Below are 19430 nucleotides of genomic sequence, written 5' to 3' on the forward strand. Positions count from 1 at the left end.
TAGGACATTTTAATTGCACTGGCATCTCCTCGACAGGAGATCCTTGGCTCGCATGTGGTTCCTGTTCGTTGTTTATGTTTTTACCATTACATTTCATGGTTTTGTGGGGCTGCAATCCTTATCTGAAATTTCTTGCATTTGCACAACCCACATCATCAGTCAACCCAAAAAGTGTGCACCACTTTTGTAAATCATTTGCTTAAAAGTCACTTGACACAAAAGGTTTTTTGATGACAAATCAGGCTTTTCACAGGCAATGCAGGTTGTTTTTGACAAACAACAACTCATTAAAATATGCCGACTGTCTATTTATATTCCCCATTAGCTTTTAACAGTTGGGATTGGTCAATAGTGGAAGGAAGGTACTTCTACAGACAGGTGGTATGTAGCCAGCCTTGTCAGCGATGGTGAGTATGGGCAATTGTCCACCTTAACACAACTAGTTTATCAACAATGGCTCCTACTTTTGGGATAAATAAAGCTGTGTGAAAATCTAAACATGCACCTTTTAAAAAAATACATTTTAATTATTGGCGGACACAACGATTTCCACCCAGGCGTGTTGTCCAAAAGTAATAAAAAATATAGTTGTTGACAAAATAAGCACTTATTTCACCATGATAAATCAGGGTTTTATCTTTGAAATTTGACTAGTGCTCATGCCACAGATTTCAAAATTTAGTGCTATATCAAAGAAAATGGTTAATTTTCACTTAACTTGAAAACTCCCAAGAGAAGCATCTAACTAACTTCAAAAAAAAAAAGGAATTTATCTTGGGGAGTTTTCTATGTATTTAATTTGTAAAACCGAACAGGTAAAACTTTTGAAATTTATATTTGGAATTTTTTCACTTCAAAAAAAGGGGAAGGGGAGGGTGTGGACATAAAAAAACCCACCTTAAAATTAAATTTATATAAATATATTTTTAATATTCAACATTTCGTCAGTGTAAAACTAAATATTAAATTATAAATTGGATATATGAGCTATCTTCAGTTTACAAACATGGGTGATAAAACCCTGATATATCAAAATCTTTAACATTAAGAAATTTTTCAGTATTTGTAACAGATGTATTAGTAAGAATCATGTTTGCTGCTCTCTTTGTATCTATAATAGACATTATTCAATTAAAACAAGAGAAATTCTGAGATTAAAGCAAACTTGTCAAAAAAACAACAACATAATTTATAATAATTTTCCTGTTAGCATTCAAAAAGAGCAGCCGACAGTGCAATAAAACAAACAACTCCAAAAGATATAGTGTGATGTGCATTCTCATGAACTCCATTAATGAATTCTACCTTTCCTGTTAATATCTTGGGATGACAATTGGTCTCCATTCCACAGCATTTCATCTGAATTTAAAGCATTAAAAGAGAGCAAGGTTTATAAAGCACTACTAAGTGAAAAATTTGATGATGAAATTAACAATAATCTGTGGCAATAGCATTATTAAATTTTGGGAGCGGGTGGAATAAAAAAAAACGACTGTGGAACAAACAAAAAGGTCATTTTACTAACCTGTGCCACCTGTTGCATGAATGGTTTTCAATGTCTGGAAGAAATAAAACATTGAAAAGTAAATAAAATCAAAAAAAATCACACAAATATTACAAAAGATAATTGTACCTGGAAAGAAATAGAATACTTTACTATAACTTCTCAGTACATTTTTTACTTTTTAATGTCTATTTGGTGTCCAACACCACAAAAAATTAGATGGCTGAACCAGCAATAACATACATCAATCTATCTTCTTCGATTGTTTTCTAAAAACAATCAACCTTAGCAAATGCAATTTTGTTTAAAACTTAAAAATTAACTGGTCTAATAAAGCAGGCACAACTGCTACTATTGCAAAATATATCCAGTGACCTAAACAGGATCAAATATGGTGCAATGTGCAAAACATGTAACACTAGTTTAAAAAAATAAATATATAATAATTATATTAAATTAAGAGTAATCCACAAGGCAAAATAATCATATTAAAAACTGCTCAACATTAAACCAAAAGAATACAAAACGTAACACCTACAGCAGCATCAAGTGGTTCCAACAACACAACAAGACCACCAGCCTTCTTTGTAGCTTCAGACTTCTTTTGCTTTGTTCTTGGTGTATCACTAGTTACTGAGGATTTAGTTTTTGGTGGAGGGGTTTCTGACCGATCCATTTCCATAGTGGCCCCAGTCTGATCATCAAGAATAAACATTGAATTTGAATGTCTCCTTGAGCGTCTATTACTGCGATGCAGCTTCGCCGATTCACTTTGACTGTGATGGGGCACAGATGACGATGGCTGTTGAGTAACTTGTTCTCGTGCACACTTCTCAGCAGAAGTTGCTTGTGCTGGAGATGTTGCTGACATTAAAAATAGAACAAATCAAAAGTATAGTTTATACAAGAATGTATACAATTAGAGGATTCAAGGCAATTGTCATAAACAGATCAAGTGAAGACAGTAACAATAATAATAATAATAACTGAGTATTGTTGTACAAATGTTACAGTGTGTGATTAACATAGTCTTACTGGATGTCAAAATATCTTGTTTAAATTGTGGGTTTTGGGGTTGTTGGTTTTTTATTTGAATGGAAATGTTTGTATTGAGCCTCTTTTAGCCGATCCAAGGTGTTATTGCTGTGTTGTCTAAACATGTTGCATGCATTTCAGCTACATCTTTACCAGCTGTTAATAGCATTACTATACTAACAAAATCTCTGAGTGCTCGGAACAGACCAAAAAAAAAAGTTTTATGTTTAATTTATATTATCAAGATTTAAAAAAATATATATATATTTAAAAAAACACTCTTCTACCCTAAGATATGAAGAAAAAAAAATGAGTAATGTTTAAATACAAGTATAATCCAGATTTAATATTCACCTCCTCCCCTAAAGAATTTAAAAATTAAAAGTCACAAAACATTAATTAATACATTTACGGTAAATATTATGTTTATAGGTCAGTGCTTATAGACTACATGTACATATACTTTAAAACAGTATTTATGGTTTTTTAAAAGTACCTACTGACAAAATTACATAAATCATATAAACATGTTTTATTTCCATTAATAATTATTTTAGTGACATCATGTTTCAAATGCAAAATTTACCGGAATTATATCCGTTACCGTGATTAACTAAATGTCAAACATTATTCATTGATAGCACAAAAATAACATCTTGAAGTGGACTCTTTTGTTACCACCAATTTACAGCACAAACCATCAAAACTAACCCCTAAAATGATTTGTTTATTTAGTTAATTGGTCTCTTCGTTAACTTGCCGTGACATGCATATTCAGTCGTCCGAGACTTCAATGGAAATCAAAAGAATGTGTCAAGTTTGATTCAACTTTTGCACGAGTCTCACTGCACAGAAGCCTTAGAAGTATATGAAGAGTTCAGGCGCAAAATGCGATATAAACCATTTTCTTTCTAGTTTTTAGTTAAAGCCATTATCGTATGTCAGTAGGGGGCTAATCGTAGGCCCGCTGATTTGCTGCTAAACGTGATTGATCCGTATGAAATTGTATTGGGTAAATCCAGTTTTTTAAAATCAAAACGCGATATACGCCAATTAAAAACCCCAGTTTTACTGAAAATGAAAAATGGATATATCACGTTTTGCGCCTGAACTCTTCATGTGTACTTGTTTTGTTGGAAGGCGCTGGTTACAGCTATCTACTTAATTATTTATCTTTGACAGTAGTTTCAAACTCATAAACGTCTGAAACAAGCTACATTATGTATTCAACCAAACACAAATTGTGTTCATTTGTGCCCACTCCTTCTCACTGCATATATATTTTAACAGCTGACCAATGGCAGACGCCCTCTTATAATTATTGTTGCGTGATGGATATAGTTTGGAACCAGACGTCAAACGCGATTATTTATAAACATATTTTCTAAATAATTATTATAAAATGTTACTCTCTGCAAATGGGGTGGCTAAACGGAAACAAAGGACCAGTTTATTCATTAATTCATAGAACATATTTTTTTCAGATTTTCCGTAGTAAATACGGACAAATCATAGAAGTAAACAGGTCTGCAATTAGAGTTGAGACCTGCTGCCACTACAACATGGGCTACACTTTTCTGTTAATTAGTAGCAATGGATATTTTATATACAGTGTACCCTCAATTTATTGCCCCCCGATTTAACACCAACTTTCTTTAAAGTACCGTTTTCATTCATGTTTATTTCCCTCGATATAATGCCACCCTCAGTATCCACCATCCGCCAATGACGTTTTTGAACCAAACTCCATTTAGCCATTATAATTCCCTCGATTTTGCTGCCAATGGTCTGGTCACAAAGTTGATTATAGTGACATAATTACTAGCGATCTGTTGATTGGGGAAATCCTAACACCGTTGTACACTGGCAGTACACACTGAATCTGTTTTTGTTTATTGTGTAGCAATTGACAGATGTAAGTGTTAGAATTATTTAGGCAGGCGCGGTGTTTGTGTCCAATCAACACTCGGTATAGAAAGAACAGCCGCTATAGTGATCACGTGACTGAGGGGTGCATTAGATTCATTATTTCAATCGCAGATTGTTACGTCGGGTCTTTGAAGTGCTGGCAGCAACGACTCAAGTTTAATTAATAAACAAACTTTAGGTAAGTTTTATTATGCTCAAGCATATATCGACCATGGCCTCGTGTTAAGTTGCTATTTAGCTTTGGCATAAATACGACGACACCGGTAACGCATTTTATTACAGCAGAATGGATTTAAAGCGAAAACGTATCGTATTAGACGCAGTTAAAAAAAGAGAAATTGTTCAGTACTCGAACATAAATTTAATTAAAAGTCAACAAGATATAGCCAATCACTTTTCAGCGTTGTGGGCCTAACCTGTAAAACGAAGGACAGTTGGCGATATTCTACTTCAAAAGGAAAAGTGGGAAGATAAAAATGTCAAACCGGCCCGAAAAAAAATGAAATTGGCAAAACACACCGATTTGGAAGAAGCATTATTCTTATGGTTCAGCAATGCCCATGCTCAAAATGTCCCTATTACAGATGAAATTCTGAGAGTTAAAGCCAGGTCCTTTGGTGATGAACTAAACATTTCCAACTTCGCGTATTCTAATGGGTGACTGCAGAGGTTCAAGTCGAGACACAGCATCGCGCAGCATGTTATTTCAGGTGAAAGTGCTGGGGTTGACAAACAGCTGATTGCTAATGGGCGAACCGAGGCCAGTGACATTACCAAGAATTACGCCTTAAAAGATGTGTACAACACCGATGAAACAGGTCTGTTTTATCGCATGTTACCTGATCGATCCCTCTCAACGACGACCGACAACAAGGGGACCAAAAAATCCAAGGACAGGATAATGATTGTTTTATGTGCCAATGCCGACGGCTCTGATAAGCTAAAACCGCTAGTGATAGGAAAATCAGCGAAACCTAGATGTTTTAAAAACTTTAACGTGAATTTGTACGTGGATTACAAGGCTAATAAAAAAGCATGGATGAACGGAGAACTGTTTGCACGTTATTTAACAAACATAAACACCATGATGAAACGACAGAAAAGAAAAATCTTGCTCCTCATGGACAATGCACCAAAGAAACTGTCACACATTAAAATTCACTTTCTGCCACCAACCACGACGAGCCATCTTAAACCACTCGATACCGGCATTATCCAAGCTTTCAAGGGACAGTACAGACGAATGCAACTTCAACGACTGGTACAGTGTATTGATGACAACAAGACTGGTAAAGATCTGCAGCTACCACTGAGTGACGGCATTCGTTTTGTGAAACATGCTTGGGATATCGTCAGTGCCACCACCATCAAAAATTGTTGGATTCACACAGGGGTCGTTCCTCGGGACCCTCATATCGACTTGCACCAAGCACCAGCCAATGAAACGACACTGTTGCGAGATCTGGTTGGTGACGTCACGGGCCGGCTTTCAATCGACGAACAGCTGAGAATGGATGTTGACGAGTTTGTCAACATTGACAACGAAGCAGAGACATTTGCTAATATCAGCAACGAAAAGATTCTTGAAAGTGTTAAACAGATTCGCGACGAAACGACTGATGACCAGGAAGAAGAGTCTGACACTGAACCGGAGCCCATTCCGTCAGCGGTTAGTGCCAGGGATGCCATGAACACGGTGATACGTTTTGTAGAAGGGAATCAACATTCTTTTGATTCAGATATTAACATTTTGACAGCCTTCCAAACACGACTGAATGAGATAATTCTATCAGGTGCTCAGCAAAAAAACATTCTGAACTTTTTCAAAAAAGATTAAAGAACAAAAATAAATGTATTTCACAGATCGATTGAAATGCATACATGTGCGCGTTTTACGTTTTAGTGTATTGACTTGCCATGTTTATAGACAAATAAAATAATAATGTTGTTACCTGGTTGTTGTTACTTTTGTTACTGTTATTTACATTTAAAACATGTCATATTCTTGACATTCAGCAAATTAAAAAAAAAATTAAGTTTGGTAGTAAACCCAAGGCACCCTCACTATACCGCCAACTCGATATAACGCCAAAATGATTTTGGATCATTGGTTGGCGTTAAATCGAGATTATACTGTACATACATTATCCCAGACAGGATAGTACATACCAAAGCTTTTATTAGACCAGTTGTGAGCACTGGCCAGAACAAAAAATAGTCCAATGGGTCCACCAACAGGGATCAATCCTAAACCATTTTACCACCGGGCTATATCCCACACACACATCTAAAAAACTGCAATCAAATACCATGGTACACACAGACACATATCTGTGGACACATGTGATGATCACCAAAAGCTGTAAAACTACGAAAGGCATAAATGGAATAATTTTTATTTAAGTTTTCAAACCTGCCAACTTGCTTTGTTCCCTGCTGTTTGATCTTTGTGATTGAGACTCTGACAGCAACATGCCATCTGATAGGTAACAGTCTCCATTTATAGTTGCTGAAAAATAATTAATCAAAAGTTTCAATGTTATGAATAAAAAATATTAATTATTTAATTTACATGATGTTCATACCTCCATTGTTTTTTTTTTAGCTTTAAAAAAAGAAAGAAAAAAAGTTATGTTTGTTTTAATGACACCAATAGAGGACATTGCAATAGAGCAAATATTCATATGTAAAATTTTCGTGCTGGGGTGTTGTTAAACATTCATTCATTCATTCATATGTAAAAAGATCAAAGGGTAGCAGTGTTATCAACAGACTTTTATGTTATTTTCATGGCGACAAAATATCCAATGATCAATTTGTTATGACACTGCAGTAAGTAAATGACTTATTAGAACTTTGATATGGCTGAATTGTTTTATTTATAACTGTTAATTCAATAGATGCCACATATCTAGAAGGCTCTACTTAATGTAGAAAAGGTAGGAAAACCTTTCAAACAATAATATATATTTTCTTTTCAAATAAAAAAAATTACCTGAAGTTGGATACTGTTTCTGAGAAAATGAAGTAAATTCTTGTTGATAATGTGAACTGGTATGTTGTGGTGTGTTACTATGTGTTTGAGAGCTGGGTTGATGTAGTTGACTGAAAAACAAAACAACATGTGTAATAAAATAAGACCAACAAAAGTAATAAATGGAAAAACAAAACTCGATTAAATTTATTGAGAGTTACTATGGATGAACAAAATTAATCATTGTAAATTATATCTTCTTCTAACTCTAATAATGAATATTGATATGAACAGCAAAATTCTCTCTTTCTTTACATGTTAACTAAATAAATATAATCATCAAAATTAGTTTTCAGGTAATTTATTACGGCTTGTATATACCAAATCGAACATTAATTTATTTTTCATAAACAAATAATTACTGCCTATCATGCTGTATAGTCAAATAAGATAACGCTATCTTGAAAGTATCTAAATAACTTACTTTGATATACATTTTTGTTGATGACTACTATGTGGTAATGACTGTGATAATGGTTGTGGAATAGTGTGTCCATGCTGTTTGTTTCCATGTGTGGCAGCTCGTGGTAAAATTCCTGAAAATTAATGCAAAATTCTTCAAAAACAGTAGAAATTACCAAGTCACAATTACATTAATTCATTTTGATATAAATGTACCTTTAAGATTGTGACATAAACTGGCACCAGTTTTTATCTCTTCCAATACCTTAAGCACTAAGCCTGGGTAGTGTGTTGGCATCATTTCACATCACATTCTTCATTTTCACACTAACACCAAAACTAAAATGTTACTTTTTAACTTCAAATGTATCAGAGCAAATTCTTTTGTTACCTAAGTTTACAAATGGAACATGCATTTCCATTTCCTGCCCTTTACAAAAATAATAATCAAAATATTTTGAACATTAAGAATGCTAGAAAATTCAAATCACCATGGTTAAAAAATTAAAATAATAATAAAACAAACAGGCATGTTAAACTTAAAGAATATGGCTTGCTGCAAACTGATAATCACAAAAACAATCTCAGACTATATTTTAACAGCATACTAAACATTGTCTTTTGGAGGATCTTTCATTTTGGCAAAGTAATGTTTAAGTTTTCACCGAGTGAAAATTAAAGGGACGCAGCTGTTTTTCCAAAAACGTTATATATAGCCGAGCAGGTTGAAATGAACCTGGGTGTGGTCAAACATAGGGTGCAGAAAAATAAAGCGTGATGCAAAAAAATAAGGGTCGGCAAAATGCGAAGAGGGGGTGCAGCAATACCCTAAAATGGACCAGTGAGAACACAGGTTGTTGTTTTTAAACACATTACAAACCAATCAATTCAATTAAAATGATGTGTTAGATTACAGGTAACTCATGCAGTAGGCATTTCATATGGTACCACTCACCATCACAAACTTTTCCTATACTGAAAACATTTGGATCCTTTGCCAAAACAGACTTCAACAATGCTGGAATATCTCCCTCTATAGAATCAGAAGCAAGGTTGTCTTTCAGTTCTCTAGAAAAATAAAACAAATCAAATAAGACAAAATCAAACCAGTATGCATTTCAACACAACAATCTGGAAATTTTTGGCAATGGCAAAATTGTATTACTTTTCGACAGTTTCAAAAAAATAAAGTACTGGTATTTAAAAAACAATTATAGAAAAAACTTGCATATGATCAGTTGAAGTCTGCTGCAATGCCTGTGCCAGCTGCTGAGACAGTTTATCATCTCTTGTTGCCAAAATCTTGGACGCATCATCAGCTATCTTTTGACTATACAACAAACTCTTATTGTGCATAGTCTGCGGCAATGGCGTAGGAAGTGGCAGTTGTGGCAACACTGAAAAGAACACAGGATGACTGATATATTCAGGAATGCATTGCCTACTCGTCATAGTTTACAGCAAAAAATATTAAACCATGAAAATATTTTTTAAAAACAAAAAAAACTGAACTTTTGGTTTTTAAAACTACCAATGCTTTAAGATAAGCAGTGAGTTTTTCCAGGCCTCTGAGAAGTGTAAATTAGCATAAACTATTTATTAGTTATGCAAAAATAAATTCATGCAATACAATTTTTTTTACATAACCTATAATTGCTCATGCAAATGGTGTCATGTTTACAATTGTTTTGAAATGTGAATTAAAAGTGGTTCATACTTCGCATGAGTAATGTGCAAACGAAACAATCGTTCAGTTTGCAGAGGTCAATTTTTGTGAAGAAACACTACAAGATGTACACAGTTTTGACAGAATCCTGCGAGTAGTGATGTAAAGAAAAGAATTTAAAACAAATCAACTTTTTCCCATAAATATTTATAAAAATACTTACAGTCTGTGAGACTTGATATGCCCGCCAACGTTGTTATGGGAACACTTGGTGTTTCTCCGTTCATCTTTGACAACCCTACATGACACTAGTTCTGTAAAACAAAAATAATTATGTTAAATAATTTGCCATACTGATCACTTAAATCTAGAAACACCATACACTTTAGTTATATAAATTAAAACATGCTGTGTAAATATTTGAAAGGGAAACACATTTGTGGATTATTTAATATTAGCATGAGCCAATATCTAGCATTTGAAAAAAGCATAATAATTTGTATGTAATAGCACACTTGTCCATGGGTTTTTTTATATAAAAGGTTGTTTTAAGGCATGCAATCACAATACCCACAACCACCCATGTAAAATTAATTTTAGGCAATGTGTTCATATGCTATAATAAAAACAAATTGACAAGACAACGTCTTTATAAATTTGGGGTTCACTAATCAAAACATGTTTCTTATGCCAAATTTCATTTTAAAAACAAACACAGCCTAGCACATCAAATATTTATCTAGGCAGGTTCTGTTTGTAATCAACTGCATATTTCAAAATACAAGGCTTAAAAAAAAAGATATTCACTCAATAAATTAGTTTATTGTTACAGAAATATCTTCATCTGGACTGCTTCACTAGTCAACCTGTCAATGAAGTTAAAAGTGTTTTGATTTTTTAAACACCACTAGAACACTGATTTATTAATCATCGACAGGGTTTCATACAGGAGGGGACGGAGGGGATTTATCCCTCCCATCAATCTGCAGAGCAGTGGGTAATTTTTAGCTCTTAGCATAACATTTTCTAAGAAAATGCTAGGTAGAGAGAATATGTTAATTAGCAAATGTTAATTATCTAGCTGTTTTGCATGTTTTTGGCTTAGGAACAACAATTGTATACAACTGATTTTATTTCACAAGATATATGAACAGTAACGATAATTTGTGATTGTACATAAAGAACTTGAAGGAGGCAGAGAAGTAAATCAACCAATGAGCGTTAGGTTTGTATACGAATGCAGGACGCTGTTAATTCAGCTCATTTTGAAAAAAATACCAATGTGGTTTGCAATTGAGTAAGAAATTTTATTTTTGACAATAACTACACCTGCATATGTTGACAACAACTTTTTGCTTTTATGTTAATATAGTCGACAATGTATTATTATTTACTTCTCTGAGACCTGAAATCATGGGATATATATAACGACTGCTGGCGCATGTGCAGTCAAATGATAAACAACGCTGATGAGAGGAAATTTTTAAATGTATAAATTATCAGAATAAAAGTTATAAGATGGAATACATAATTTATTTTGTCCAAATTTGTGACAATTTTCACGGTTAGTGCATCAGAATAGATAAATATTGCCGACTGTTTTGGCTGCCAGATTGTATTCCAAGATGACAGAAAATCGCATCTCTGGGCATCTAAAAGCCAAATTTTCCAAACCCAAACCCCCGACTAGCGGTCAGGCGCTTAGCTCCCTCCGTCGGTCCGATCCCAACTATCTTTTTTTTTCTGGCGGAAACCCTGGTCTATTGGATGTCAAACATTTGGTAATTTTGACATATAGTCTTGGAGGAGAAACCCGTTACATTTTTCCATCAGTAGCAATGGATCTTTTATATGCACCATCCGACAGAATAGCACATACCACAGCCTTTGATATATAAGATGTGGTGCACTGGCTAGAGCGAGAAGTAGCCCAATGCGGCCACCACCAGAGATCAATCCTCGATCAACTGTCCCGCCCTACATATCAATGAGTCATTGGAATCAAAGGAAAATATTTTAATACTAAATGGAAGATAACACTTGTCTCAGATGTCTCTAGACGGATGGATCTATTAAATGGTGTATGTATATATTGTTAGTGATACGGGCAAGCAATAATTTTGATTTGAATATGTTCTAATGCATGAACAGGGAATATTTTGTTCAGTATCATGTCGTGATTCATTATACAAGTTTCAGAGATCACGACACAATTTTCAAATATTAAACAGTGGTTGCCAATTATTTTTAATTGATCAGAAATATCACTATCAACCCCTGCAATGAAGAAAACGTCCACAGCAAAAAAAAGCAGTGAAATATTTTTTATATTTATAGTCCACAGCAAAAAAAAAGTGTTGCTGAGAATGAAAAACTCCACAGCATTGCCGACTGCCGTGGGCAATTGCAGGGATTGACTAATCAAGTTTCTTTAAACAAAATTTTCTCTGATGAACGTTAGTTTGATATCACATGTAACGTTAATTTTCCATCTTGGAGCCAGATGGTGTCTACTTATATTTTTATATAGATAGTATGGAATGTTTTAGTCGCCAAAATGAAAATATCGGTCGCAATGTAGAGGGTTGTTGTATATTTTATTTTATGGCCTAACTGTAATTTCAATTGCTTAACACTGAAAGTCATTTTTGTTTGAAAAATTAGTAGTTAACATTTTTAGTTACATATTATGATATATATGCACAATTATTTTTATTATTATTTACATGTATTTTATATGACAAGCACTTACAAGATGTCAATTTAATTTCCTATCAAGGTATTAAACAAAATTAAATTAAAATGCAATAGAAATCAACATTTTAATAAGTTTTTCTATTTATTTTATGAATCTTAGTTTTGGAGCTTTGTCTCAATACTTGACATGGTCAGAGGATGGTAGTTTTTATTTATGACATTTAAAACAAAATAAAATAATAATTATGGTCATTAAACAACAAAATTAAAGACAATATCATGAACATATCAAATACAATATGTTGATATTTGTTTTGCATTGGACTTGTACAGACATCAATATGATAAAATGATGGAAGAGTTACTTCCCTTAAAAAATAGTCCATAAATGTGGCTTCCATACTTGTGACCTAATCAACTGATCAATGCAAAACAGAACGTACACTGGCCATCTAGCATAAATAGAAGCTACAACTGCATGATTTTAGTTCTAAAAGATACTATGTTCGCAATATTTAATAAAAATAAACCCAAAGATGTGTTTTATATAAGAATTTTGAGCAAAAATAGTAAACAAACAAGCAATAGGGTGGCACTGGATGAAAACACAAGCGCACGTAAAATAGTGATCGTTGAAAATATGAACCAAATAATCATGTAATGTTTTAAATGCAAATAATGACACCGACGAATATTATGTGGCTATGACAATGTCAATTTACGAGCATAATCCAATAGTATAATGAAAGTAAATATCTGTGACAAACGAGAAATCCATTGTAAAGACTCCTCACTCACCTGTGTTATTTGCAGATAGATTGGAATCCGAGGACATGAAATATATGGTACTAGTACCACTTACATCTAGAATAAATAGTTGACAACTTACGTCCCCATTTTTATCAAAATTATGGAAATCAAAGGTATATTTAAGTGTTTAATTTTGGCATTTCTAACAATAACCCGCGCCAAAATTAAGACAACCTAACAACGACATTGGGATCGAAATTGTACAAAATATAGTTCTAAAAGAATATGCATCTTAGTTTGATATTTATTAGCTTTTACTAATGTAGTACATTGTAGTGGTTAAGTGAACTATCTTTAAAATGAACATGGGTTTTCATATTTGGTTATATTAAAGGTACACTTAATAATAAAGCGGAATAATAGCAGAATGTTCCAAATCGCCTTTGAAAGTAGTTCAGCCAGACGGCGAATATATCAAATAGTATTCTCCGGACAACCTCTATAAGACAGTGCACTGTCTTTTTTAGCAAGTCTAAATGCCTTGATAAATATATAACTTTTTTCTGCTTTTTGTAGAATGGTCCAGTATTATACAATATTTAGTTGTTACTGTTTATATTTAAAAGATAACTTTGAAATAAACGCTGTTTTAATTATGGATCGATAACATGTAGGATATAATCATCACACGGTGATTATTGATATTCTTGCCCGCGGACATTTTATAGACTATTTCAGGTGCATAAATGGGAATTTACAAAGTTGACATTTACTTGAGTTATGCCTGATTTAGTTTGTAGTATAAATATAATAACAAATAAATTATATCAATAAACCTATTCCGACACATTATTAAAACAGTTATATTTGATGGCAGCCAAAATGTTAGTTCATGAAGAAAGTTTTCATAGACTATAAATTACAGTGGTAGATAATAGATTTACCCCTTTTTTAATTAATAAAATAATACATTTATTTTTATATCAAATATACATTTATTATATCTACTGATATATGGTATGTGCTGTCCTGTCTGTGGGGGTTAAGTTTATATTTAAAAGATCCCTAACTGCTAATGGAACAATGTAGGGGGTTTCATCTAAGACTCTTTGTCGCATTTATTAAATGTTTCACATCTAATAGCCGATGACTAATAACTCAATCAGTCAATGAGCTCTAACGGTGTCGTTAAACAAACTTTAAATTGTGAAAGAAAACAAAAAAACTTTTGCGTAGATGTTAAACGTGTCAGAAAAGTAGCTCACTGTCGCTAAATAGGTGTTTTGATATTTTTTCTCAGCTAGCAGCGTGGTGTCTTGATTGTCTTTTACATGCACCTGTTAATTATGTATCATATAACACGTCCTTTTATTACAGTAGGCCCTTTTTAACGAAAGTGGCATTGACAACGCCCCTCTTGGAATGAACTCTCTTACGAGGTCAGATATTGTGCTCATGACAGACGTGCTTGATCAGTTTTCTGATGGAAACACGCCAAAGATGTCTCATATGGTCGTCCGATAGGCTACCTATAGTAAAACAGTCGCAGACGATCTGCGCCGGATGGTTGTCCCCCCCCCCCCCCCCCATATGCTAGATCAATATCGTTCCCACGGGCCTGTTTTAATGTTATGCAACTCAATGATGTTTATTGTAGGCTGATCAAAGCCTAATTCTTTATGAAGGGTATAAATATTGCACATTAGTCTTACTGTTGATCCCTTGTGCCTCGAGGTTTCAGTTAGTAAATAATATGAGCAAATCCAACGTTATCTCGTGTCAAACAAAGTGTCACCTGGACTCAAAATGGTGTTCATTCATGTTAGATCTACACAGTTTACTGGAGATTTTCAAACCGGAGTGGAAAGTAAGATATGGTTTCAGTCACATTAATTGGTACCGGGGATGCATTCCGTTTGGTGTTGTTGGAACAAAAAAAGAAAAGAAGAAAAGACGATTTAAATACGCAAGCTCATTTTTGTTTTCTTTAAAAACGGACACGTTCCAATAGGCCCTACTTGTAAACGCCAGCTAGTATAATTTATAAGAACAGATTAAGTCCTTTTTTTTAACATGGATAATACATGGGCGTACATAGGGGGGGGGGGGGGTCGATGGGTTCGACCGACCACTACCCCCCCCCCCCCCGAAATCGCTTTTTTTATAATTTAATATATCTGACATTGATATCTGACATTATTATATTTACTCAACAGAAATATATGCCCATTATCTCTGCAATCTATTTTGGAACCCCCCTTTTCAAAATCCTATGTATTGGAACCCCCTTTTCAAAATCCTATGTACGCCCATGTAATAGCGCTAGAATAGCTATAAAGCTTGGATATTTATCCTAACTTGTGTAAAGAATCTATTACAGCTTTTAATTTTTTATTTATTTAACAGTGCATTGGGTGACTGTTTACCACAGGTTTGACTGTACATGTATTTTTAGAACAAAGTTGACTGTAAAACGGACATATATGCGATTTTAATATTATTAAAAAGAGTGTGGGTAATATTGATGACAATCAACCAAATAACACGTAAACAAACACGTATAGGCCTTCTGGTAGCACATACGGTGTACGTATGTTTGTAATGTCAATGTCGAGATAACCTCCAAAAAGCCCTGCGCCAGTCTACATTTTATCAGTCTGCGCTCTGCTCGGCTTTTGATGTCTGTTCTATTATTAGCACACTCGGCGTATCTCAGTAGTATCTGTAATAGCCAGCATGACCGGCAAGCATTGAAATACATTGATAGTTGTACGGTGCGGTGTACTGTGTGCAATACACTGTGTAAATACAAACATGTCTATTGTTTTTGCTTATTAGGCCTGTAACATGCGCGCCTTTAGGGGGTTACTATAGAGAGGGTTCTACTTAAAAGAAAACAGGGTGGTGAACACCTACAGTATTCCAAGGAATTATGTAAAGGCAACCTTCCTTTAGAAGCATCCAGCTGACCAAGACATAGGCGTAATAAATAAATAAATAAATAAATAATTAAAAATAAATAATAAAATTGTGTTTCAGAGACCCCGATCCTACTAACGAAAAAGGGCTGACCCTAGTTTTATTTTCAATATACTATTATGGTTTGTTTTTATTTGTTGTTTTATTTATTTTGTTGGGTTTTGTTTGTTTGTTCGTTTTATTGTTGTTGTTTGGGGGGGGGGGGGGGCGTTGTTGTTTTTTTGGGGGGTGTTGGGGTTTTTTTTGGGGGTGGGGGTGACGTTTTTTTGTTTATTTTTTTAGATTGTTTTTCCATTAATATATAGCCTAGGCTTAGACGAAAAGAGAAAAAAAAAGTAGTAAATATTTTTTTCCCGCATGTTTCCCGACCCTCCACACCAATTTTGTTTTAAGACCTTGCATCTTCTCCACTAAAACGAATTACACTATATGATATTAAATTAGCTTCCATTTCGTATCATCTTTATGCCTCGAGTGAAATATCTTTTAATTGTCGCGAGCTTTAGCGAGTGACAATGAACATTATTTCACGAGGAATATAAACATGATACGAAATGGTAATAAATTTTCAGAATCAATTACTGAACACTGACCCCAAACTTCAGATGCGTATTCAAGTACTGGACGAATAAAAGTTCATGGGCGTACATGGGGGGTGGGGGGGGGGGGGGGGGTCGATGGGTTCGACTAACCCCCCCCCCCTGAAATCGCTTTTTTATAATTTAATATATCTGACATTGATATCTGACATTATTATTATAATTTAATATATCTGACATTCATATCTGACATTATTATATTTACTCAATATAGAAATATATGCCCAATATCTCTGCAATCTATTTTGGAACCCCCCTTTTCAAAATCCTATGTATTGGAACCCCCCTTTTCAAAATCCTATGTATTGGAACCCCCCTTTTCAAAATCCTATGTACGCCCATGAAGTTGTGTGTATTGTAGAGCATAATACATGAGTGGCCGTTACTGTCGGAAATGAAATAAAACTGATTTTCGTCGATTATTTCTTACATATTAAACAGACAAGTAAATATTTTGTAAATATCTATTTAAGGATAGTCTACCTAATTTAGTATTTACTTGTTTTGGCTATCATTGATGCACAAGGTGCTGTTTACTCTTGAAATTAAAAGAAAGATGTCAGAAAACAAGTGATTTGTGCACTTTATTGGAACAGACTATAACACATTTTGTTCAAAATGTGTCAATTCATTGCTGTTTCAATATGTGAGGGACCTTTTCTCATTACGTTTTACCCCTATTCCTCTCCAAAACAATATATTTGTAGACATTTATAAGTAACTTTTGAGCAAAACTGTCAAGAACCATTCTGAGTTTGTGATCTGTTATACCAGTAATAAAGGTGTTATCTCAAAGTTGCATAATGACAGCTATTGCAAATCATGTTTTTATTAAATTTTGCTTTAACATTTAAAGACTACACTTTTAACTATATGCTCATAAATGATTATAGGAAATAATTTTATCTACTTGTAGAAAATACATTTTTATTGGAGAATCTTTATCACAAACCGATACCGGCTTCGATGGCGTCGTGGTTAGGCTATTGATCTACAGGCTGGTAGGTACTGAGTTCGGATCCCAATCGAGGCATGGGTTTTTTAATCCAGATACCGACTCCAAACCCTAAGTGAGTACTCCGCAAGGCTCAGTGTGTAGGTGTAAACCACTTGCACCGACCAGTGATCCATAACTGGTTCAACAAAGGCCATGGTTTGTGCCATCCTGCCTGTGGGAAGCGCAAATAAAAGATCCCTTGCTGCCTGTAGTAAGAGAGTAGCCTATGTGGCGACAGCGGGTTTCCTCTAAAAAACAGTGTCAGAATTACCATATGTTTGACGTCCAATAGCCGATGATAAGATAAGTGGTTGCAAGATTGTGTAAATTTCTAATGTACTAATATCGAATGTTTGTTCAGTAAATATGCTGGTCATAATTAATAATTTATGTTGCAATTCAAAATAATCCGTTAACTTGCAGTTTTAACTTAAAAGTTTGTTTAATGGTAAATGAAACTGACACATATCGACCAAAATGTGTTATAGTCTGTTCCAATAAAGGTCACAATTCTCCTGTTAACCGACATCTTTATTTTAATTTTAAGAGTAAACACCACTTTGTACATCAATGAGAGCCCAAGCAAGTGAATGCTCAATTAGGTAGAGTATCATTAAATAGATATTTACAAAATATTTACTTGTCAGTTTAATATGAAAGAAATAATTGACGAAAATCATTTTTATTCTATTTCCGACAGTCCTTTTTTTTTTTAGTTCTAATTATTTGATTTTTAACATGGTCTATCAACGTAAATCTATATAGCAGAAATGATAGTTTTATTGTTCCCCTGATATAATGCGTGCCCAGTAACAAGCCATTCTTCTATGAATATCTGATCTTTTCGATTCCATCCAGAACTTTTATTGCAATTTTTACGTGATACTGAGTTTTATTCTAAATTTTAATATTATATATCTGTGATATTTGTATTTTTACACAGTCCTTTACATTGTGTTTTAATTTAACTGTTGAATTTTTATATTGATGTTGATCATCACATTGTTTTTCAATTTACCATAGTTTGACACCCAATAGCCGATGTATTTTTCGTTAAACATTCATTCATTCTATGAATATCTAATTCCACAGATACCTTCCCCATTTCTCCGTAGTAGATTCTGTAATATAACGTCGTACGTAACAAATCTTATACATACACGAGTGGTTGCTTTATCTTATGAATTATTTTAAAACGTATTTAACATGTGAAAGCGATTTGGATACGTGTCTAAGCAACGAGTTGTAAGATAAAAAGTATCTAATGGACACGAATGTAGTATTCTAATTCTTACATATCCTCAAAAACGAGGTTTGAAATAAATTTAAACGTCTTTTCCAGCTAACACTTACGGCGCTTACATTTGCAATTAGCTCGAGTACTCTGCCGTTCGAGAGGTAGACGGACATTTGGACGGTTATGAGAGAGCGATTATTATAAGCGTCCAAATGTTCGTCTAGGCCTCGAACGGCAGAGTACTCGGGCTACCATTAACTTGTGTGTCATAAAGCAATCAATTTCATGTTCATTTATACGTCACAGAGCAATCGATTTCGATGGTGCTATTTAATACCGGGCCATCACATATGAGCAGCCAGCCTCATTTGTTTAAATCGATAACATGCATGTCTGTGTTATTTCCCTGTGATATAAATAACGAATGGGTTTCTCCCAAAAGAAAAAGAATAAGAAATGAAATTATTTTATTGTAATTTTATGGGCATATATACTATTCAAAACAAGTTAAGGGTCAGTAAATTTATTGTACAAGTGCAAGTGTATTTCACCATAATATCATTAAACTGAAAACTGTTGTGACAGATCCTTCTCGGCGATC

At 34.0% G+C, this 19430-nt stretch overlaps 1 protein-coding gene across 2 annotated transcripts in view; it reads right to left on the bottom strand.

Annotated features, from left to right (window-relative positions):
• Positions 1-13249, bottom strand: part of LOC121373895 (nipped-B-like protein) — a 73180-nt gene extending 59931 nt beyond the window's left edge. The window contains exons 1-10 of one of the 2 annotated variants that reach the window (XM_041500693.1): positions 13066-13249; positions 9794-9884; positions 9133-9301; positions 8860-8972; positions 7927-8038; positions 7464-7573; positions 6882-6977; positions 2043-2368; positions 1526-1559; positions 1306-1359 (exon numbers count right to left, since the gene is read on the bottom strand). In XM_041500693.1, the coding sequence (XP_041356627.1) occupies positions 1306-1359; positions 1526-1559; positions 2043-2368; positions 6882-6977; positions 7464-7573; positions 7927-8038; positions 8860-8972; positions 9133-9301; positions 9794-9857 (1078 nt within the window). In that variant the 5' untranslated portion in view covers positions 9858-9884; positions 13066-13249. The remainder of the gene's footprint in view (positions 1-1305; positions 1360-1525; positions 1560-2042; positions 2369-6881; positions 6978-7463; positions 7574-7926; positions 8039-8859; positions 8973-9132; positions 9302-9793; positions 9885-13065) is intronic. The other variant, XM_041500694.1, reaches the window with a different exon arrangement.
• Between the last annotated feature and the right edge of the window lie 6181 nt (positions 13250-19430).

This window comes from Gigantopelta aegis, chromosome 6, assembly GCF_016097555.1.
Source record: "Gigantopelta aegis isolate Gae_Host chromosome 6, Gae_host_genome, whole genome shotgun sequence".
Lineage (NCBI taxonomy): Eukaryota > Metazoa > Mollusca > Gastropoda > Neomphalida > Peltospiridae > Gigantopelta > Gigantopelta aegis.